The sequence below is a fragment of the Herpailurus yagouaroundi genome, unplaced genomic scaffold, assembly GCF_014898765.1.
Source record: "Herpailurus yagouaroundi ecotype Mexico unplaced genomic scaffold, PumYag 200, whole genome shotgun sequence".
Classification (NCBI taxonomy): Eukaryota; Metazoa; Chordata; class Mammalia; order Carnivora; family Felidae; genus Herpailurus; species Herpailurus yagouaroundi.
In genome coordinates, this window is record NW_024412431.1 from 3922218 (window position 1) to 3943325 (window position 21108).

General features: G+C 58.8%; 5 protein-coding genes across 21 annotated transcripts; 2 read left to right on the top strand and 3 right to left on the bottom strand.

Moving 5' to 3' along the window:
• Nucleotides 1-809: 809 nt before the first annotated feature.
• On the bottom strand, nt 810-2255 carry WDR83OS (WD repeat domain 83 opposite strand). The gene is made up of 4 exons (XM_040450010.1): nt 2160-2255; nt 1939-2044; nt 1295-1392; nt 810-1198 (listed from the first exon to the last, which is right to left on the bottom strand). The coding sequence occupies exons 1-4, from the start codon at nt 2207-2209 to the stop codon at nt 1132-1134; spliced, it is 321 nt and encodes a 106-aa protein (XP_040305944.1). The 5' UTR covers nt 2210-2255; the 3' UTR covers nt 810-1131.
• Nucleotides 2256-2366: 111 nt separating this feature from the next.
• Nucleotides 2367-6295, top strand: WDR83 (WD repeat domain 83). Its single transcript, XM_040450008.1, has 9 exons — nt 2367-2697; nt 2775-2895; nt 2978-3083; nt 3357-3405; nt 3479-3605; nt 4519-4586; nt 4685-4793; nt 4881-4995; nt 5981-6295. The coding sequence occupies exons 1-9, from the start codon at nt 2595-2597 to the stop codon at nt 6128-6130; spliced, it is 948 nt and encodes a 315-aa protein (XP_040305942.1). The 5' UTR covers nt 2367-2594; the 3' UTR covers nt 6131-6295.
• DHPS (deoxyhypusine synthase) lies at nt 6165-10114 on the bottom strand. 3 transcript variants are annotated; one of them, XM_040450006.1, is made up of 10 exons: nt 9783-9899; nt 9343-9453; nt 9041-9205; nt 8478-8599; nt 8300-8396; nt 8133-8219; nt 7496-7601; nt 7313-7416; nt 6455-6580; nt 6172-6370 (listed from the first exon to the last, which is right to left on the bottom strand). In XM_040450006.1, the coding sequence occupies exons 2-10, from the start codon at nt 9361-9363 to the stop codon at nt 6275-6277; spliced, it is 924 nt and encodes a 307-aa protein (XP_040305940.1). In that variant the 5' UTR covers nt 9364-9453; nt 9783-9899; the 3' UTR covers nt 6172-6274. The 3 variants fall into 3 exon arrangements, with proteins under 3 accessions (XP_040305941.1, XP_040305940.1, XP_040305939.1); XM_040450007.1 differs by lacking the exon at nt 9343-9453 and having other exon boundaries at nt 6165-6370; nt 6455-6509; nt 7291-7416; nt 9783-10114; XM_040450005.1 differs by lacking the exon at nt 9343-9453 and having other exon boundaries at nt 9783-10114.
• An 18-nt stretch (nt 10115-10132) lies between these two features.
• Nucleotides 10133-13577, top strand: GNG14 (G protein subunit gamma 14). 14 transcript variants are annotated; one of them, XM_040450019.1, is made up of 3 exons: nt 10133-11234; nt 13222-13314; nt 13396-13577. In XM_040450019.1, the coding sequence occupies exons 2-3, from the start codon at nt 13222-13224 to the stop codon at nt 13519-13521; spliced, it is 219 nt and encodes a 72-aa protein (XP_040305953.1). In that variant the 5' UTR covers nt 10133-11234; the 3' UTR covers nt 13522-13577. The 14 variants fall into 14 exon arrangements, 12 of the variants coding, with proteins under 12 accessions (XP_040305953.1, XP_040305946.1, XP_040305954.1 ...); XM_040450012.1 differs by having other exon boundaries at nt 10133-10832; nt 10917-11234; nt 13222-13577; XM_040450020.1 differs by having other exon boundaries at nt 10133-10832.
• A 531-nt stretch (nt 13578-14108) lies between these two features.
• FBXW9 (F-box and WD repeat domain containing 9) lies at nt 14109-20657 on the bottom strand. 2 transcript variants are annotated; one of them, XM_040450003.1, is made up of 10 exons: nt 19627-20657; nt 18336-18475; nt 18131-18259; nt 16322-16461; nt 16144-16235; nt 15155-15303; nt 14958-15071; nt 14738-14827; nt 14565-14630; nt 14109-14491 (listed from the first exon to the last, which is right to left on the bottom strand). In XM_040450003.1, exons 1-10 carry the CDS (start codon nt 20033-20035, stop codon nt 14417-14419), a joined length of 1404 nt encoding a protein of 467 aa, XP_040305937.1. In that variant the 5' UTR covers nt 20036-20657; the 3' UTR covers nt 14109-14416. The 2 variants fall into 2 exon arrangements, with proteins under 2 accessions (XP_040305937.1, XP_040305938.1); XM_040450004.1 differs by having other exon boundaries at nt 16322-16434; nt 19627-20653.
• Between the last annotated feature and the right edge of the window lie 451 nt (nt 20658-21108).

A 21108-nucleotide genomic window follows, 5' to 3' on the forward strand; every position in this document is an offset into this window, starting at 1 on the left:
GTTGCTGGCGGGGGCGGAGCTAAAGTGCGGCAGGGGCCCGGCGCCTCACTGGGCTGAGGCTGTTTCTGGCTACCCGAGGACGCTAGGAGTGTAGGGAGGCGGTAGGCGTGTCTCTCCCCCCCCCCACCCCCAGGGTGCTGGTTTGGCCAGAAGAGCCTTTAGTGTCTCCCTACCTCCGAGTGGCCTCGGAGTGCCCCTTTGTCCCCGTGGATGCATCGGTCTCAGACTTTCCCATGGGTGTAATTTTGGCTAGGAGGTGGGAGTGTGTGCACAGGATCCTAGGGTGTCCCATTGACCTTTAAGGCTGGGGTCTTGGAGGGACCTAGCTTGGCTAGGAGCAGGGGTTGATGGCGGTCCTGTTCTGTCCTACGAGGATTACGGATACGGGAACTACCCTGAGAGTGCTGAGGTTGGGAGGTATCCAGCCTAGTTGTTTAAGAAATACCCACGGTGGTACTCAGGTGAGGAGTGACCAGTGGGGGAGGTCTCAGCCTTTCATGCTTTTCCCAGTCCCTGTCATTCCATCCAGTTGGCTGATATTACCCAATTTGTCTGATAAGAAAATCAAAGCCCACATTCCTCAGGTCAGCAGAGCCCATGTGCTAAATTGCCAGAGGACAGGGGTCACTTCCCTGTCTCTAGCAGCTGACTTAAGTCACAAGGCTTGTGAAATAAGCAAGTGAACCACCAGAAGGCTCCAGGCTAGAGCCCCACCAAAGGCCTGATTGAGTGGAAGAGCTGGAGCCCACCCACCCCCACCCCCCACGAGGAAGATCACCCACAATGCATAGAAAAGAGAGGTCACAAAGAACCGCCAGAATGCAAAACTTTATTTAACTGGTTTCAACAACAACAACAACAAAACAACGAGTGGGTACACCTAGAAACATGGACAGCATCTCCCACCGCAGCAGGCAGGTTGGGGAAGGTAGGCAGGAGGGGTAGGCCCAGGGTATTCCCCTCTGCCCAGCAGAAGTGGAATCCCAGGGAAAGGGTCAGGTTCCCTCCAGCCAGCTGCGGGCCCTGAGGCTACCGCATTCATGGAAGCCCAGGACAGCAGCTGAGGGCAGGAGGCTGGGCAGCCAGGGGCCAGGCCTGGGGGAAGGTGGACAGAGTGGTCCTAGGCTGACATCACCAGGGGGGCGTCATGGGCTGAGGGTTCTGCAGATATGACATCACCACGGCAGAGATGGACAGCCTGGGACAGGAGACAGGTGTCAGTCCAGGAGGGGTAGGCTTGGGTCCCCCACTCCCCGTTAACTCAGGAGCCCTCCTTCTCTAGGCTCAGACTCACATGAAGCTACTCATCATCTGTTTAGTGTCCTCAGAGCTCCGGGAGTTGGCAAAGCTGATGAAGGAACAGTAGACGGCGACCCAAGCGCACCACTTCAGCTAGGGAAAGGTAGGTGGGTGGGTGGATTTGGTCAATGAAAGGCACACCAATGACCACCCCACCACCCCCACCCCCCCGCCCCCGGGGCATTACCAGGCACTGGTTCCAACCGACTGATTCCATCTGAAGCAGCTTGGACCTTGCCCCCAAGAGTCCCTCAGTCCCATTCCCCCTAGCCTACTCCAGGCACCCAGTGTTTGGTCCTACTCTCTCGGCGTGCGTCTCTGACCCCTCCACATACTCTCAGGCCCAAGAAGACTGGCCTCTAACACACCTCATGATGCTAAGAACCCCATCCTTTCGAGTCCCCTCCAAACCGCTTTAAAACCTGGCCCCCACCCTTAGACAGACTTCCCACGTACCCACCCAGACCCCTCGCTTCCCTCACGTCCTCGCCTTGCTCAGCCCCGCCCCCCAGCCAGGCCCCGCCCCCTCGGCAGCAGCCCCGCCCCCTCGGCAGCAGCCCCGCTTCGTTCCGAATCCGCTGCCCCCACAGGCTTCGCTGTCGGGCGGAGCTACGCCGAAGGAAACTCGGCGGCGCCCACCTTGAGCATGAGGCCGCACATGCTGAAGATCATGCCGAGCAGGTTCATGTAGTCTGGCGTCGGGTCGTCCAAGGCCGGGTTACACTCGCTCGGCGGGGGCTTGTACCTGCGGCAGGGTCAAGGGTCAGAGGCACTCAAGTCCCACCCCCGAGATGGACAAACGCTTCCCTGGGCCTCGCCCCACAACCCGAGCCCCGTTCCCATGACGTGGGGGTCCTCACCTCAGCACTTTGTTCGGCCTCCGTGGGTCCGACATATTGTTAGTGGACATGGCGGGTCGGAGGTCGAGCCTCTTCCGCTGCGGGAGTTGCAGTTTCCGGCGCGGAAACGGAGGATGGCTTTTGGAGTAGCACCCACAGACTTCGAGCTTCCGTTCCCGGCAGCGGGGGCCAGGACTCCTCCCAGGCAGGGGACAGACAATTAGAAGAGACCAAAAATGTTCCTTGACAACAAGAAGTGGGGAAAGAAACCTGGACGCTGGAATCAGGCTCCAGTATTCCCAAAACTATCTTCAAGAAGCCAAACATCTGAACCGGAAGTGAGAGACAGGAAGTAGACCGCGGAAGAGCACAAGGTTACATCCAAGCGTGGGTTCCGAGGGCTCGAAATCTTCGTTGCCAACCGATTGAAGGCGGTGGGGGAGGGTCCTGACACAAATGGCTTTCCCTGAGCCCAAACCGCGGGGTCCGGAGCTGCCGCAAAAACGAGTGAAGACGCTGGACTGCGGGCAGGGGGCAGTGCGAGCTGTACGATTTAATGGTGAGCTCCCTCTTCATTCCGTGTCCTCCTGCCTCCTGAGGCCCGCGGCCCTATAATCCCCTCCTGGTGTTCCCCAGTGGATGGCAATTACTGTCTGACGTGCGGCAGCGACAAGACCCTGAAGCTGTGGAACCCGCTGCGGGGGACGCTGCTGCGGACCTACAGTGGCCACGGCTACGAGGTGCTGGACGCGGCCGGGTGAGCTGGGGGCCAGGCCGCGATACGGGTGCCGAGGTCGGGATCCGACGTCAACACTGACCTTCCCTCCTATGCCGTCTAGCTCCTTTGACAACAGCAGTCTCTGCTCCGGCGGCGGGGACAAGGCGGTGGTGCTGTGGGATGTGGCATCAGGGCAGGTCGTTCGCAAATTCCGGGGCCACGCGGGGGTGAGTACGAGCAAGAAGAGGCCTCGTTAGGGCGTGGATGACGGAGAGGACCCGCATTATTATGTAGCTGGTGACAGGGAACCTTTCCACCCCTGCCCACTACAGAGCAAGCATCCTTTCCCCATGGCCCAGCATGCAGTTTCCCCAGAACCTTTCACCTCCCCTGTCTCTAGCCTTTGCCCTTGCCTTAACGTGCATTGGAACCCGGAACCCTGCCTTTATCCCAGTCCTCCAAAGTCCAGCCTCCTCTGAGTGGCAATTCCTGTTTCTCAGAAGGTGAACACAGTCCAGTTTAATGAAGAGGCCACGGTCATCCTGTCTGGTGAGTCTGGGGCCTAGGCAGGGTGCTGCCCCTGCAGCCCAAACCTGACCTCACCGTCATGCTGGCCTCACAGGCTCTATCGATTCTAGCATACGCTGCTGGGACTGCCGATCTCGAAGGCCTGAGCCAGTGCAGACGCTGGACGAAGCCAGGGATGGCATATCCAGTGTGAAGGTGTCGGACCATGAGATCCTGGCAGGGTGAGTGGAGCCAGGACCTCACCCCTCCCGGGTGCCACGGGGGATCACCGCTGCCTCTCTGCTTAGATTGTAAATCTCCTCTTCTCCCCTCAGCTTACAGGGCCCTGCACAGTCTGGTCTCTGCTGGTTTTTCAGCTTTTATCCATTCTTGGTCTCATTTCTCTTCATGTGCTAAGGACGCTCTCACCCCAGGACCTTTGCCTTTGCTCTTCCTTTACCTGGACTCCCTTTCTAATTACTCCTAGTGTTTTTTGAGCATCACCTGCATGTGATTTAGTCAGTGCACACACAGCAGTGAATGAAATCGGGAAAAATCCCCACCCACAGAGGGTTGGTATTCTAGTTGCTGGAGGCAAACAATTAAAATTCCCAAGCCCGGGTGCCCAAGTGTTGCCACAACCCAGAGGAGTGCCGTTCCCCCCTGTGGGGGCAGTTGGGGCTTCCCACCCTATTGCTGGCCTGTTCCCACACGTCTCCTGGACCACAGATGTTTGTCTCCTTATCCTTCAAGTCCTAGTTCAGAGGTCACCTCCTCGGGGAGGTCTTCCTTGATTACTCTCAGTCATTGGGGCTCTACGATGGCAGAAAGTGCTCCTGGCTGGGTGGCAGCTGTGTCCCAAGGACTAGCCCAGAGAGCATGCTCAGTCGGTATCAGAAACAGGTGGAGTGGGTCCCGATTGGCCCTGGGTGTGTAAGTCTCAAAGCCAGCGTCTCGGAATTACACTCGTGAGTTCACTTTAGTGCATAGTTTCCACGGCTAGCCTTGAGTGTGAGCATGACAGTGAAGGGTACACAGGAAGGGCAAGCCCAGCCTTGCCCCCAGCGTCCTGGCAGGGTCAAGGAGGGTACTGGGACTGGAGCCATGGACCTACTGGCCCCGGGTGATGCTTCAGCTGCATCCATCCTTCTGCAGTTCCGTGGACGGCCGGGTGAGGCGCTACGACCTGAGGATGGGGCAGCTCTTCTCAGACTACGTGGGCAGTGAGTGTGGCCAGGCTGTGGGGCAGGCAGGGAAGGCGGGGGCAGCAGATGGGGCCCTGGTCTCACTCACCCGCACCCCTCCCCACCCCCACCCCCAGGCCCCATCACTTGTACCTGCTTCAGCCGGGACGGGCAGTGCACCCTGGTGTCCAGCCTGGACTCCACGTTGCGGCTTCTAGACAAGGACACCGGGGAACTGCTGGGCGAGTGAGTCCTCAAGGATGTGGCCCCCACCCCACCCCCAGCCCCGCCCAGCCCCCAGCCCCAGCCCCTTCTGATCCCACTGACCCCTAGGTACACGGGCCATAAGAACCAGGAGTACAAGCTGGACTGCTGCCTGAGTGAGCGTGACACACACGTGGTCAGCTGCTCCGAGGACGGGAAGGTGTACTTCTGGGACCTGGTTGAGGTGAGCCTTCTCACCCCAGCTCTGTACCAGGGTGCCTCCATCACTCCCACACCGGGAAAAGGCAATGCTGTTAGAGCTGGGAGGAGTGAGTGGGAGGATGAAGCAGGAAAGACATTCCCGGCAAAGGGAACTGTGTACTTAGGCTTGGAGGTGTGGCCCATGTTGGTCAGGAGATACAAGTACTGTGGGGTCGCGGCGGCAGCTGCAGGGCCAGGTTAACCAAGGCCACAGAAGCCAAGCTGAGGTGGGGCTGTGGTTCAGGAAACCTGAGCTATCTCTGAGCATCCCCACGGTTCCCAGTCCCAAACCCTGTGAGCCCTGTCCTGATGTGTCTGGTGGGGATGTCAGGCTGGGAACAGACAGTTCTGGCCTAACGGGGTCAGGGCTGAGGCTTGGCCAGGGAAAGTAAGCCCCCTGAGAGGATGGAGGAAACGGAGGGCGGGGGCGGCGCCTGGGAACTAAGAACACACCAGTGTTCTGCCTACTTCTCAAGAGTCTGGTAGACAGGAAGTCACCCTGAAGGGAAGGGCACACGAAGGGACATGTTTGAAGTGGGAAGAGAAATCTGGAGCCTGCTCGAGGGGCCGTGTGTGTTGAGCGATGACTGTAAGGTGATGAAGGAAGTGAGCACGGAGGCTGCCCAGTGGGCCAGTAGAGCCTGGACGGTGGCAACGTGGGGAGAGAAGCTGGGAAGAGACACAAGATTGGAGCAAGGTGGTGGCTGTGAATGTGGAGAGCATCCGCAGTCTGGACGTGGTCTAAAGGCAGAGCCAGGAGCACTTACTGATAAAGGGGTGGGAGGTGTGAGAGAGAGAGAGAGAGACTCCCCCGGTGTCTGGCCCAGCACCTGGAGGGATGGAACGCCAGACGGGTTCATTTTGGGGCAGGTGAGGTTTGCGGTGCCGGGGAAGGGATCCGAGGCAGGTGGCTGGAGGTCAGGGGACAGACCTGCACCGGTAACTGCCCCCCATCCTTCCCTCCACAGGGTGCCCTGGCACTGGCCCTGCCCGTGGGTCCTGGTGTGGTGCAGTCGCTGTCCTACCACCCCCTGGAGCCCTGCCTGCTGACTGCCGTGGGGGGCAGCGTCCAGTGCTGGCGGGAAGAGGCTTATGAGGCGGAGGGTGGCACGGGCTGAAGCCAGGGGACCCGCCGCCACCAAGGGCACAGACTCCAGGCTCACGGAGACCATTTATTGGAGACCCGCTGCTGACCAAGGAGTGAGGGGAGAACTGCACGCTAATAAATAGAGGAGGGGAGGCTTCGCTGGTGCGGTAGCCATTCAGTCCTCGTTCTTCTCGGGCGTGAAGGCGTCCGACTTCTGGGCGAAGGTTTCGGCCACAAGCAGGGGGAAGACCAGGGAGGCATCGGCATAGACCTGCGGAGGGGACCTGGGTGAACCGCGGGGCCTGTGACCGCATTCTGGGAGACTGTGCCCTGCACCCCGGCTGACCACCCTCACCTTGACAGGCCGTGCGTCCACCCGGATCTTGCCCCAGGAGACTGCTTCATCTGGCCTGGCACCAGAATCCGAGCCGTCGAATTCCTGGGCCGTGTTGATGTAGACAGCATAGTCGGCCCCGTTCCGCTGTGGGGAGGGGCAAGGTGACCTGGTCAGGCAGTTACTGGAGACAGGCAGGCAGAGAGACACGGACGCAGGGGACTAGCTAGAGGCTGAGGGAGGTGTTCTGCATGAAGGAAGCCCTTAGTGGCCCCTTGCTTCGAAGGAAAGGCCCGTGTCAATGCGTGGCCAGAGCTGCCCCCAACCCACCTGCTATCTAGCAACTACTCTCCTGCATCTGTTCAGCAGGGACTGCCACCAAATATACAGAAGACTCCCGTCCTGGTCCGGGTCCCATCACTGCTTACCCAGAACCCGCCGTTTGTACCCCCCACAGAAGCCAGAGGGCGCCCGTGAGGACGCGAGTGGTGGCCCTGGAGGCCTGACTGGTTATTTACTTCCCGTTCCCCTTCACTGGCCTCCTAAGTGTTCCTTGACTTCAATCAGGCACCTCAAAGCCTTTGCGCCGACTGTTTTCCCTGCTCACAAGTTGGATTTCCCAGAGCTTACCTTTTCTGAAGCGCACGCCGTTCTCTTGCCAATTGTCATCCCTCGTTTTTTCCCATAGCAGTTTCTGCCACCCGACGTGCACGGCCCTGGTGTGCTGCCCTTCGCCCTGTCTAGAACCTCACTCCGGGAGGGCAGAGATTATGGCCTGTCTAGTCCACGGTTGTCTCCCTGGCACGTGGCACAGACGTGTCTGCATGGCAAGCCCAAGTGCCACCCTCGCTAGGGACCAGGTACTCTAACCCCACTCACCATGAGGTTGGCGTTGGCGATGTGGTGCTTGACCACACCCCCGCCCAGGATGATCATGCCGGTGCGCTTGGCAAAGATGGCCTGTGTGTTGATGAGCCTCAGGTCTGGGAGGAGAGCGCCGTGGTCAGGCCATGGGCCCAGCCAGCCCTCCTCCCCTGCTCCTCCGTGGCCCCAGCACCTCACCCTCAACGATGTCCAGGACCAGGCCTGGCTTCTTGTAGGAATGGAAGAAGATCATGTCGCCCAGGGAGCCATCTGTGAGCGCTGGGCTCAACACGGGGATGTGGTTCTGGGAAACAGGAAGACAGGAGAGCAGCTGGGGCTCAGAGCCCAGGGTGGGCAGGCTGGTCCCCATCCCAGTGGGATCCCCTCCTCTCTGCCTGATTCTGGGCAGAGTGCTTAAGTTCCCTGGGCCTCCGTTTCCTCAACTAAAGTGCTGAGGCGGCACCTCCCTCACAGATGAAGAGGCATACGGGGTGAAACCCAAGGCAAACGCTAAGGATCGTGTCTGACAAAGACTGGGAGCTCTCGTTATTCCGGCCGCTGGAGCTCAGCCTCTGAGGAGCGTGGGACCATGTGCCCTGCCCCACGAGGGTTTCGAGGCACGACCCCAGCTGATCCCAGGTGGTCTAGGAATAGAGCCAGGATACCAAGACCGCACTCTGGCTGTGCAACCTCAGACAAACCACCTAACCTCTGCATCAGGTTCTTCGCCTAAAAGTGGAGATGACGAAGACCATTCTGGCTCCCCAGGTGGCTATGAAGACGAAACCAGCTAACACATGCCCAGGCCTGGTATCTGCCCCACCCAGGCCCTCACCTTCTGGGCCCAGTAATACACGGATTCTGGGTTGTTGATCTCCTTGCCCAGCCGGGCGATCATCTTGGAAGGTGTCCACTTCACACCCTAGGAGGAGACATTGGCTTCAAGCAGCAGTGCCTCCCCTGACTCCTACCATGCCTGCCCCCAGGTCACTCCTGCCCCACCTCTGTGTTCTGCTCCAGCACCATCTGGTCCAGAATGGGCATCAACCAGTCCTCAAATTTGCAGTAATTGTCATTGGGCACCAGTAGGTTTCCAATCCTGCGAACGTGAGGCATGTGGGCATCGGGTCTCAGGACCCTCAGCCCAGCTCCCTTGCCCAGCACCACCCAGGGTCTCCACCTGTTGATCCCGTTCTCACGTAGCTCCTTCCCCCTGAGACTGAAATCGCCCAGGTACGTGGGTGCCAAGCACTTGATGAAATCTTCCTCCACACCGCCAGCTGTGGTCACTAAGACATCCACCTGCAGCAAGTCAGTGAGGTTGGCCCGGGAAGGGGCCTGTCCTCATCCCAGGCATGGCTTGTAATTCCCAGCTCTCATCCAGTGACCCTTGGGGGAAGCTCTACTACAAAACAAAATTAGATCGTGTCCCTCTGCTTAAAACTGACTCTCGGGGGGGCACCTGGGTGGCTCAGTCAGTTAAGCGTCTGACTCTTGATTTCAGAGCAGGTCATGATCTCACAATTCATGGGTTCAAGCCTCACATTGGTCTCCATGATGACAGTGGTGAACCTGCTTGGGATTCTCTCTCCTCTCTGCCCTTCCCCAGCTCACTCTCTCTCTCAAAATACATAAACTCAAAAAAAAAAAAAAAAAAAAAAAATGACCCTGTCTCCCTATGTCATTTAAATGATCGAGAATCTTGCCCCTAAAACCAAGGCCACAATCCCACCAGGTCCCTACCATGTTGTGCTGCACGAGGTAACGGATGGTCTCACGGAGGCCTGAACTGATGAGATTGGATGTGTAGCCCAGAAAAATGGTGCAGCCAGTAAGTGGGCGGCGGCTCTGGGTCAAGTCTGCATGATGGTCTTCATCCTGCGACAGCGGCTCTAGTTTCTTCTCTATCTAGATGGAAAGGAGGGGTCAAGTTACCCTCACCCTCTGACCCCAAACTAGCCGGAGGACTCGCCCCCAGGTTCTGCCCACTCAGGGATGGGGGACCACTTCTACCTGGAATACCTGGAACCAGGGAACGAACGTCCCCTGTGCAGGCTCTTCCCCATTCACAGCCCAAATCTCAGGGCACACGCTCAGGTTTTACCCCCCTTTCAAGGAATTGGAGAGCATGACCTTTGCAGGCCCGGCCTCCTTCCCTATCGGAAAAAGCAAATCCGAGCTCAGACCCCGTCCTGACTCAGGCTCCTCCTCAACTGCACCGTCCAGAACTCTCACTGGTCACCTATAACCTGCCCCCTATCTAGAATCATTCGGAAAGTAGGACGCGATGAGGGTGCAGGAACAACGTCCTCTTCCCAGCGCAGAAACCCCCGCCCGGAACGGGCCCTGCCTCTCTCCACCTATTGGACCGCCCAACAGAGGACACGCCTCCTTCTCAAGGGAGCCCCCGCCCCCTTCAAGTGCTGCATTGCTGCTACTGGTGACCACGCCCCCTCCATCCAGGAAGTCCCGCCCCAGGCGTCACCATGGCGTTGACTTGCTGCACTGCGCGCCCGAAGTTGGTGGCCTGGAAGCCAGTGGTGCCGAAGGCCTCCAGTAGCGCACGGTAGTCCACGCCGCGGTTGAAGTCGTAGCCTCGGACTTGGGAGCTCTCGGACGGCAGCGCCGAGCTGTGCTTCAGCACAGCGGCCAGCGCCGCTGCAGGTGCCTCCCCCTCCGGAGGACCCTCCATGCTCCTGCGGCCGCACTCTCAGATCACAGCCACCCCAGGCCAGGCCTCCAGCGGCCTCGAAACGCGCTAAGCCCCGGCACGCTCTTCTGTAAGACAGTGCAGGAAGTAGGGCTTGGGAGAACCTGCCGAAGGGGACGGGAAGTTGCTTGGTCACATGACTCTCTGTGACTTCCGTAATCCAGGACGCGTCCATCTTTGCGCGTGCGTTCCGTAATACGGAAGCCGCGAGGAGCCGTTGTTCCCTTTCGCCCCTAGTCAGCCCGAGATGAAGAGTCCTACTTTTACTGCCGCCTGCTGGACACCCACCGCGTTGCGCGGCGCTCTCCCGTTCCTTTCTGTCCCGTTGGGGGAAAAGGATGGCTTCTTAGACGTCGCCCTTGGACAGGATTCGAGTCATCAGGAGATGTCAGATAGTTTCTGCCTCTGGGCGTCTCTCATCAAACGGTTTAGTGATCCCTGTTCGTGCCTCACAGGTCTCCAGAGACTCCACAAGCTACCTAACCCTCTGATCTTCCCCTGGCAGCAGCGGCTGTCGCTTCTTCCGGGAAGCCTTCCCTGACCTTCCTCAAAGTAAGGGACCTCCTCTGGGATCCAAGGCTGACGTCTCCCTCCAGCAAGGCTGTGAGACCTTCGAAGGCGGGGTCTGTATCGTATGGGTCCTCAGAGCCCTGGACGGGGTCTGGTCCAGGGGGATTCTTTTAACAAGTCACTCTACAATTTATGGAGTCTGTACTATACGTTGAGCCCTGTGTGTGGCGCGGCAGCTTTATCAGTGAATGAGATGCACGCCCTGCCCTACTGGAGTCCACAGTTTGGGGAGCTAGAAAGGTAACAACAATAGCGGTAAGTGTTATTGAGGATTCAGAAATGATGATGTGTCTTTGAATTAGGGATGGATGGAGGGGTAACCGGTGGCCTTATTTGCAGGGACAGGTAGTTAGGGAAGGACACCGAGGAGGTGACATTTGAGCCAAGGCCAGAAGGCCAAGAAAGTCCCCATATGTGAAGATTTGGGGAGGCCGTTCCCCCATCGTCCCCCGTTGGTAAAGAAACCTTTGCCAGTGCAAAGGTCCTGAGGCCAGAGATTAGCCTACTTAATTGGAAGAAGAGACCATCTTTGACAGTCTCCACTTGGATCTCAAACTCACCACCTCAGTCCCTCTCCTCCTAACTCTGATCTCCCTGAAGTCTTCCACACCTCAACAAAGAGCCCTCAACTCAGCAAAGGAGCGCTCCACACACCTGGTAGGTTCAAAACTGGGGAATTGAACTTGATGTCTCCCCTTCTCTCACACCCACATCCATCCCTCAGCACAGCCACCAAGTGCTACCCACAAAGTAGGTCCCAAATCCAGGTGCTTTTTTTTTTTTTAAATAGACTTGACCTAGCACATTATATTAGTTTCAGGTGTGCAACTCAATGGGCATTTGTATCCAGGTGCTTCTCATTCTCAGCCTCCACGTGGGGCTACCTTCCCTCTGATTCATCTTCCAGCTGTGGCCAGAGAGCTCATTAAACAGAAGCCAGATACATCATTCCTTTTTAAATGTTGTTATTGTTTAGAGAGAGACAGCGCAAGAGCGGGGGAGAGGGGCAGCAGGAGAGAGCGAGAGATCGAATCCCAAACAGGCTCCACGCCCAGCACGGAGCTCGATGCAGGGCTTCGTCCCACGACCCTGGGACCATGACCTGAACCGAAATCAAGAGTCAAACACTCCACTGGCTGAGGTAGCCAGGCGCCCCCACCAATTCTTTTTTATTGTGGTAAAATGTATATAACAAAATCTATTATCATAATCATTTTTAAATGTTTAGTTTTGAGAGACAGAGCAGGAGACGGGCAGAGAGAGGGGACAGAGGATCCCAAGCAGGCGCCGCACAGACAGCAGAGAGACCTAGCTGAAGTAGGACGCCCAGGCGCCCCTATTATCATAATCACTGTAAGGCGTACGGTTCCACGGCATTAAGCACATTCACACTGTTGTACAAACATCATCACCATACATTTCCAGAACCTTCTCATCTCTCCAAACTGAAACTCTGCCCCAGGAAACACTAACTCCTTACCCTTCCCCCCGGCCCCTGGTTTCCACCATCTGCTTCCTGTCTCTATGGATTTGACTCCTCTAGGGACCTCACATAGATGGGATCGTGCATTATCGGTCATTTTGTGACTGGCTCATTTCACTTAACATAATGTTCTCAAGGTGCATCCGTGTTGTAATGTGATTTTTTACCAGATCCCGCTGGATGCCTTGAGAAGGGAGGTGGGGAGCGGGGGCAGTGGGGAAGGGAAGAGCAGGGGAGACCAGAGCAGAGGTAACTGCACAGGTCCGAGCCGGCAGAGGTGGGCGCAGGACCTGGGAGGTGCCAACAGGTGTGGAGAGAAGTGACCAGACTGAGAACCTAATTTGAAGTTGATCTGAGGGTTCCTGGGAAAGGATCAGAAAGGGGACACCAGAAAGGGAGGATTGAAGGGGTTCAAGATTTGGGCCAGGGCAGTTGGGTGGATGGTGGTGAACTTGGGGGCAGAAGATCTGGGGGTGGGGGTGGGGGAGAGGATAATCTGGAGGCCAGCTTTGGCCGAGTTAGATGAGAGACCCCCGAGACATCAGTGTGACCGACTGAAGAGCAGGAAGCTCTTTGGGCAGCTCTGAAATCAGGGACGGGGCTGGGATGGGGACAGGTGGAGCCATCAGCATTAAACAAGTGGATGGAGTAATCTGTGGGTAAGATCCCGGGGGTGAGTGTAGATGGAGGGGGAGAGGCAGGCCCGCACCTGAGCCAGGGTACACTCTATACACGGTGGGGAGCAGAGGCCGGGAACCCCGCCTTCCCCTTAGCCAAGGTGACATGTGACACCAGTGCAGCCACTGGGCCCCCTGGGGCAGGGACCCCCCCTCAGCTGAGGCAGCTGCTGCCGCTGACATTTCACTCCACGAGTGTCCAGGCTTCAAAGTCTCTGCAGGGGTGGGGGAGGAGAGGAGGGGGCTGAGAGGCCGGGCTGGCAAGGGAGGGAGCCAGAACCAGGCTGCTGGAGGATTGAGCCGCCGGGAATCCGCCGGAGTCCTCGGCTGAAGTATGTGGTCCTGACGGAGCTTGGGGAACCGCCACCCCCTTCCCACAGTCCCCAGAGGACGCAAGAGGTGGTTGGGAGACTCTCAGGTAGCCCCTAGGGCTCAAGGTCTGGAATCGAGCCCACTGCCTATGACCCTGCTCGCTTTCGTGCAGATGTCCAGCAAGGTGGCCATTGGCGGCAACATCGGGCAGGCCCGCCGGGCCGTGGAGCAGCTGCGGGTGGAGGCGGGCATCGACCGCATGAAGGTGAGGATCAGGGCGGCACGGGCGTGTCCGGGAGAGGGGGCGGGCGGACAGCCCGGGGCCAGCCGACAGGCCGGCCCGCAGGTGTCCAAGGCGGCCGGCGACCTGCTGCAGTTCTGCGCGGAGCAGGACAAGAGCGACCCCTTCCTTGTGGGCATCCCGGCTGCCACCAACCCCTTCAAGGAGAAGAAGCCCTGTGCCATCTTATAACCCATGGCCCCGACCGCCCAGGAGGCCTCAATAAAAAGGAAGTGAATGATCCTCGGGACGTGGCTTGGCCAGGCTTCACGGGGACAGAGGGGGACCACAGACTCGCACCCCCCCCACCCCTCGCACACCCGGCCCAGCCTCCCTCCCCCACCCACCCCAGGGTCAGGGCCACAACAGCACACACACCTGGACTCCCGGATGGAAGGGCGTGCACCGCCCCCACCCCGCACCTCTGGGGCAGCAGTAGCAGATTCCCCCCCCCCACTGCACGAACACACCTAGGGTCGGGGTCCCACTCTACATGCCGACACACGTCACACGCGCCCACAGGTGCCGTCGTACAGATGTGCGCACGCCCTCAGGGGCCTCCTCCCTCACACACACCCACACCCGCCAGCACACAGATGTGCGCAGACAGGGTCACCTCCCTAGTGACACCCGGACACACGTGATCACAGAAATGCACTCGAGCGGGCACAGGTGCCCGCAGACGTAAGTAGTGGCTGCCAAGGCTTTCACGACCGTCTTGCAGAACCCCCCCCCCCCCCCCCCCCCCGCCCCGAGCAAGCACAGGCAGAGCCCTCGGGTGACACCAGTACATCAGGTTTATTTCTCCTTTGCTCTCCAGGGAGAGCAGGTGTCCAAACCGTAACAAAAACTGGGCCCAAGGGAGGGGAGCAGGCAGTCCCCTGGGTGGGCCTGAACGGCAACCTCACCTTCCCTGGCGTGGGGCGCAGCCCAGGGACACTGCCTAACTGTGGCCCGGACTCCTTGGGCCCCAGGCCTTCGGGACAGGGCGGAGGCGGCACCGGCGTGGGGGAAGGTCCCCCGAGAACAGAAGCCCTGGCCCAGCCTGCGGGCCGGCAGACCCACATCCACATCCACGTCCGCCTGCTCAGGCCTGCAGCCGCCAGACCTCCAGCGATAGACCCCCAGAGGCAGCTACCACCAGGTTGCCCTCGGCACAAATCTGGGAGGGCAGGGACAGAAGTAGTCAGGGCCGTTCTGGGCAGCTGGGGTGGGTGCACAGGGCAGGGCCTTACCCCGTTTAGCACATTGTTGTGGCTTCGGGTGCAGATGGTCCTCGGTGGATCCGTGGGCACGTGCACCTGGTGAGGGGCGATGGGCAAAGGTCAGGAAGTGCACCTCTGACCGTCAGCGGGGGGGGGGGGGGGGGGCCGGCGGGGGGGGGAGGGAGCCTGTCTTGGGGCCTCACCCGGATGGTCTTGTCGGTGGACGTGGTGTACAAGGCCCCCAGTGAGTGTTTGATGCCTGTGATCTGAGACCTGTGGCCCACGTCAAAGGACTGCAGAAAAGAGGAACAGGTGACACTCAGGTAAGGGCTCTCCCAACGCCAGCCCGACAACCACCCAGGGGTCGAGAGGTAGGGAGGAGGCCCAGGGACGGTTGGGCAAGGGGCAAGAGCCCCGGCAGACCCGGACGAGTTGGAAGCAGCCACTGTGGTTGGCGAAGACGTGCAGCAGGCCCTGGTTGTCACCAGCCCAGAGCTGGGGCTCCCGGTAGGACATGCAGAGCAGGTAGGAATCCAGCTGTGGGAGGGAGGCGGGACACGGCAGCTCAGGCCAGGCCAGGCCGCAGCCCCCGTCCCTCCAGGCCGCAGGGGAGGGCGCACCTGCAGTCGCTGCAGGACGCTGTTGGCCCGGCGGTCGAACACCACGAGTGTGTGGTCCTCGCTGCCCGAGATGATGTGACGGTCATCCGCCAGCAGCGCCAGCACCGCGCTGGAGTGCAGCCGCCTGCTCTTCAGCAGCGCCGGGCCCGCTTCGCGAGTGATGCAGGGAGGAGGGAGACGTCAGAGCCCCTCGGAGGGGGCCCCAGGCCGCTCCCCACTCGGCTGAATCCTTGGTCTGCCCCGCCTACCCGCATCCTGCAAGTGGTCCCGTCTTTCTCTTCTGCCCCGTCTGGATCTGGGCCATCCAGGACCCCCAAGTCTCTGCCCTCCCATCTCCCATCGCAACCCCATCTGCTCGCAGTGCAGAGCAGACCTCGGCAAGTCCAGCATAAAACGCTTCCTCCTGCCGACTGATTGGAGACCAGTCCCACCATCACCCATCACCCTGCTCTGGCTGTGCCTGGGCCAAGAGCCCCAGCCCTTCAAGTAAAAGAAGAATAAATAGACAGACAACAGAAAAGGCTCGTATGCTGGGCAGTGTTTATCCTAGGCTTTTTATGTGAACATTTACTCCACCAAGGCTCTTACTGTCATCTCCTCCAGTTAACCCTATGGGGCTGGAGTCATTATCCACATTTTACGGATGGGGAGACTGCGGTTCGAGCTTGAGAGGGAGAAAGTGGTGGACCCAGGGTTCTCGGGGGCTGTTCCACCTCCCACAGCATTGAGGCTCAGAGGCCCCTCCTCCGGAGCCCTCCCATCCTTCGCCACAGCTGGAGGGGGGCTTCTGCCCCAACACCCGGCCCCCCCCCCACCAGTTGCCTTGGTTGCCCCCAGCACAGCCCAGGCCACTCTTGAGTGGTCAGCCTCTGGTTGTGACTATCGTCCCAGCCAGGCTGTGAGGTTCAAGTGTCTCCTTCCCCGGCATGACCGTGGAGACCCCAGGTGGCCCTGCTCTCCCCACCTAGGCCCCAGGGCCCCTAGCCCACCTCTGGGGTCGTAGACGGTCACCTTCTTGTCATAGGTGCCAGTCACCAGGATGTCAGGCCGGTAGGACAAACACAGCACGGCCGCCTTGCCTCTGGGAACACACGGACCGCAAGGTCGGGGCTGCGACTGCGCAGCACCCGGCCCTGCCCTGCCCCCGCTGCCCAGGACCCCACACACTTTATCTCGCCAAACTGCTGCCCGTCTGCCGCCATGTCCCAGAGCTTCACCGTGCTGTCCCAGGAACCGGAGCACACGCGGTGGTCCAGCGCTGCCAGCGACCACACCCAGCCCTGTGGACCAGACCTGCGATCATCCCCCTCTCAGAGGTAATAAAATTTAGGGTCAGAGGACGGAGACAACTGACCCAGGGACCCAGAACAAGTCAGCTCCACGTAGAGGTTAGGACTTAGGTCCGTGGGTCTGACTCTAGAGCCCAGGGGTACACACCCACACAGAATATTCCTAAATCCCTGTGAGACTCAGCACCAGTGGTGGTTTGAGGCCACCTAACAATGCGATTAAGAACGGGGCCTCCACTAGGGGTGCCTGGGTGGCTCAGGCGGTTAAGTGGCCAACCTCAGCTCAGGTCATGATCTCGTGGTTTGTGGGTTGGAGCCCTACATCGGGCTGCGTGCCGACAGCTCAGAGCCTGGAGCCTGTTTCAGATTCTGTGTCTCCCTCCCTCGGTCTCTGACCCTCCCCCGCTCCTGCTGTCTCTGTCTCTGAAAAACAAACAAATGTTAAAAAAAATTTTTTTTAATTAAAAAAAAAAAAAAATGGGGCCTTCACTCCATGGCCTGAGCAAATGAAGTACCCTCCTTCAGTTTCTTCACTGAGAAGATGGGCACAAAAAACAGCCCCTAGGCGCCTGGGTGGCGCAGTCGGTTGAGCGTCCGACTTCAGCCAGGTCACGATCTCGCGGTCCATGAGTTCGAGCCCCGCGTCGGGCTCTGGGCCGATGGCTCGGAGCCTGGAGCCTGTTTCCGATTCTGTGTCTCCCTCTCTCTCTGCCCCTCCCCTGTTCATGCTCTGTCTCTCTCTGTCCCAAAAATAAATAAACGTTAAATTAAAAAAACAAAACAAAACAAAACACAGCCCCTGTCTCAGGAGCTAACATGCACAAAGCACTGGCTGGTGACTAAGTCCCCCCCACCCCCCGCCAGACTCTCTGAGGACAGTACTGTAATTGTGTCCCATTCTACAAATGAAGAGACTGGAGCACAGAGAGGTTGCATCCTGTGCCCAAGGTCACACAGCCAGAAAGTAGCAGAGTGGGGATTTGAACCCAGTAGCCTGGCTCTGAGACCAAGCTCCTGGCCACCTGCCTAGACCACCTCAATGACTGGTGGAGGTGCCCTCCACAGCCATTTCTCCCGAGATGCCAGCCATGCTCAGAGCTTTGTGATCCCCGCCGGCAGCCTCGTAACTGCCACCTGCCGTGCCCTGTGCCTCTCAAGGTCTGCCTGACGACCACCGAGCGCCTGTGGTGTGTCCCAGCCTAAGCGAAGCTCTTAGTGTGCGTTCATCCCATTCATTCTCATCCGGACCCCACACAAAGTAGAAACAGAGGCCCAGAGAAGCCCTACGTCTCATCCAATGTCACAATGTCAAGATTTAAATCTCTGAGGTCCAGTGCCAAAGAAAACTCACGCCCTTAGCCACGGCGCCCAACCCAGGCTTCTCCCCTCCTACCCCTGTCTGGCTTCCTTTTTTTTTTTTTTTATTTTTCTATTTTTCTCTCTCTCTCTCTCTCTCTCTCTCTCTCTCTCTCTACCTGAGAGGGAGAGAGAGAAAGAGCTCAAGGAGGGGCAGAGAGTCCCAAGCAGGCTCTGCGCTGCCAGTGCAGAGCCCAGTGAAGCTCAAACTCAGGAACCGTGAGATCATGACTGGAGCCGGAATCCAGAATCGGACGCTCAACCGACTGAGCCCCCCAGGCAACCTCCCCCCCTTTTCAAAATATTTATTTATGGCCTCCCAACCCCTCACCTTGTGGGTGCTGTTCTTCTGGGTGCCCAGGGCCTTGACTAGAACTCGGCTGGGCTCCACCCCGAGCTGCCGCAGGTCCCACAGGTTGACGTTGCGATCTCGGGAGCCTGACAGACAAAGCGTCCCACCCTGGGAAGAGAGTGAGGTGGTGTTGTCGGGGTCACCCAAGCCCACCCCTGCCTGCCCCCCACCGCCCCTGCTTCACCTGGAGCAGCAGCACGGAGTCGATGGAAGCAAAGTGTCCGTCGGCCAGGCAGAAGTACTCAGCCCAGCGCCCGTCCTCGGCCCAGCGCGACAGGTGTTGCTCCAGCTCAATGCAGGCCGTCGGCCAGTCAAAGTCCTCCTCTGTGGGGCACCGTGAGCAGAGTCCCCAGTGGGCAGGAATCCCAACATCCACACCAGCTCCAAGCCCACCTCTGGCTTCCGGGAAGCCCAACCTTCACCAGACTTGGAAACCGCCCCCCCCGTCCCCACCCCGGAAGCCCTCACCCCACCCAAGGAGGCCCGGGATCTAGCTTTGGGACCACCAGCCCACCAGCCTTCCAAGCAGGTCTAGAACAACTCACCCCAGTTTCCAAAAATTGGGTAACTGGAGACTCAGTGCCGCTTTCCCAGGCCTCAGCACCGCCCCCCCCCCCCAACCCTGAGGATAGTAGCCTCAGGACGTTAAGGTCCTGCCTCAACCCTCAGGCTAAGCCTCGGAACTAGGACTTTTTGCATCAATGATCTTAACCAGACCCGATGAAGTGTTGTCAAATTAGTGTTGTCAAATCTGTAAACTTGGGAGCTCTGTCAAGATGTAGAACTCAAGCCCCAGGTGCAGAGAGTCAGTGGTATAATGGGGCTCCAGGAACTATGTTTATCAAGCTGTTCAGAAAAGTCTCATCAATTCAAGGTCACTAAAGCTGTCTTATCCCCCAGGGACCAATGACCTCAGGTTCAGGACGAATTACCACCAGCCCTTGCCTAAGATCAGGCTAGACCCTGGGCTTGGGGATCTGTGATTGTGGGTATCCTAACCTCTAAACTCTAGATTGGGTTCAAGGGTTGCAGGCTCTGGACCTTTAGACCATTCCTCACTCCTACCTAGGTCAAGAGTCTAAGAGTGAGGGGCTTTGGATCACCAGTTGCTAGCTCAGCGTCTATACTCAGAGGATTCTTTGGCTTACCCTGAGCCCCCAAGAGAGTCCAGAAGCTGAGACTTCAAGTCCCTGTGTCAACCACCGGACCCCAAGCCTGAGGATCCTTGGGTCCTGAGTTCAGGGACCCCAACCCCCCAGGATAAATCTCCACAGCCCCGGAACCCCAAGCATCTGGTTCACGGTCCACCCGGAAGGTCAGGGGCTTTGGCACCATCGGTAACTACCTCAGCCTCCACCCAAGCCGGAACAACCAGGAAGCCTGCTCCAGGACTCTGCTCACAGCACCCCAGGTATCTAATCCCCTGCCCCAAACCTAATCTGGGCAGCTGACCCCGGCCCCCCAGGCGCGCGCACCTTCCACCACTGGGTAGGGCGCTCGTACGCGGCGCTGCGCGCGTAGTCTCCAGGTGACATGGTCACGCACGAGGTCGCGCAGCGTGTGGCACACGCGCGGCAGGACGTGGAGCACCAGACGCGCGTCTAGGTAGGCGCAGATCTCGAGCAGCAGCTCCGGAGGAAGGCTCAGCAGGCCCGGGACGCCCACGGGCGGACCCTTGGACGCCGCCCGCGGCTCCAGGGCGCCAGGGGACGCGACCGGAGCCGACAGCAAAGGCGCGCGCGGGAGCGCCTGCCCGACTTTCGGCGGGCTGAGCACGCGGGCCACGTAAGCCTCGGCCTGCGCGTCGGGGTCGGGCTCAGGCTCCGGGTCCGAGTCATCGTCCCAGGCGCGGGGATCGTCGCGAGGCCCTGGGGGAAGCTCCATGGCGACCGAGTGGGCGCGGCCAGCCCGGCCCTGTCAGCCGACGGCCCCGCGTCCCGTCTCCTAGGCAGCGCGAAGGCACTTCCGGCGCCGCTTAATGATGTTGCAGCGCCAACCGGAAGCGAGTGGCGCGCGCGGAAACCGGCCGGACCGTAGGACCCCACTGTTTTTGAGGGCTCCCACGGTACAGCCCCGTGGGCCCTGGGCTGGAAAATGTAGATTCCTGCTCCCAGCGTTTGTTAAACAGGCATCTGTGGCGGTCCTGATACAGACGGCCAGCCGACTCCGGTTTGACGCGGCTCGGCCAAAGGCATCGCTCACAGGAGACACTGGGCTTAGAAATGCAGTCTCTCTTCTGAGTTCAAAGTCTGGGGCTTTTATAGGGACTTCAACTCCTGTCTCTCCTTCCGGAGCCAGAAAGGTGCAGTTGTACTGCAGAGTCCTCGGTGAAACAAATCTCTGAATTCCCTATAATCGTTATTTCTCTCTTACTTACTGAAAGCCTCTTTTGAGCCAGGCGGTGTTAACCGAGCCATATAAATATCCCAGAGCACTTGCTGTTTTTCTCTGCCTCACTCTTTTTTTAAATGTTCATTTATCTTTGAGACAGAGAGAGAGAGAGAGAGTGCAAGCGGGGGAAGGGCAGAGAGGGAGACGCAGAATTGGATGCAGGCTCCAGGCTCTGGGCTGTCAGCACAGAGCTCCATGCGGGGCTTGAAATCAGGAGCCTCGAGATCATGACCTGAGCAGAAGTCGGATGCTTAACGGTTACCACCTTCACAGTGAGGCCTCCCCACAGTACCCTACGGTAACACTGACCATTTTCCCAATGTTCTTTCCCCTCCTCTCTTTTTCTCTATGGGACAGATCACTGTTGCACTGCTTATCTCCTGTGCCCTCGCTAAAAATGTGTGTTGAATGGATGCTGGATGTATGTCCGTGTCCGCTTTTCTCCCCCAAGATGATGCACGTGACTTTGGGCCCTATTGAGGTTGCAACAAGATTGTATTCTGAGGCTGTGTGTCCCCAAGAGCTTAGCAGTTTTTCATTTGCCTCAGTAACTGTCACTCATACTT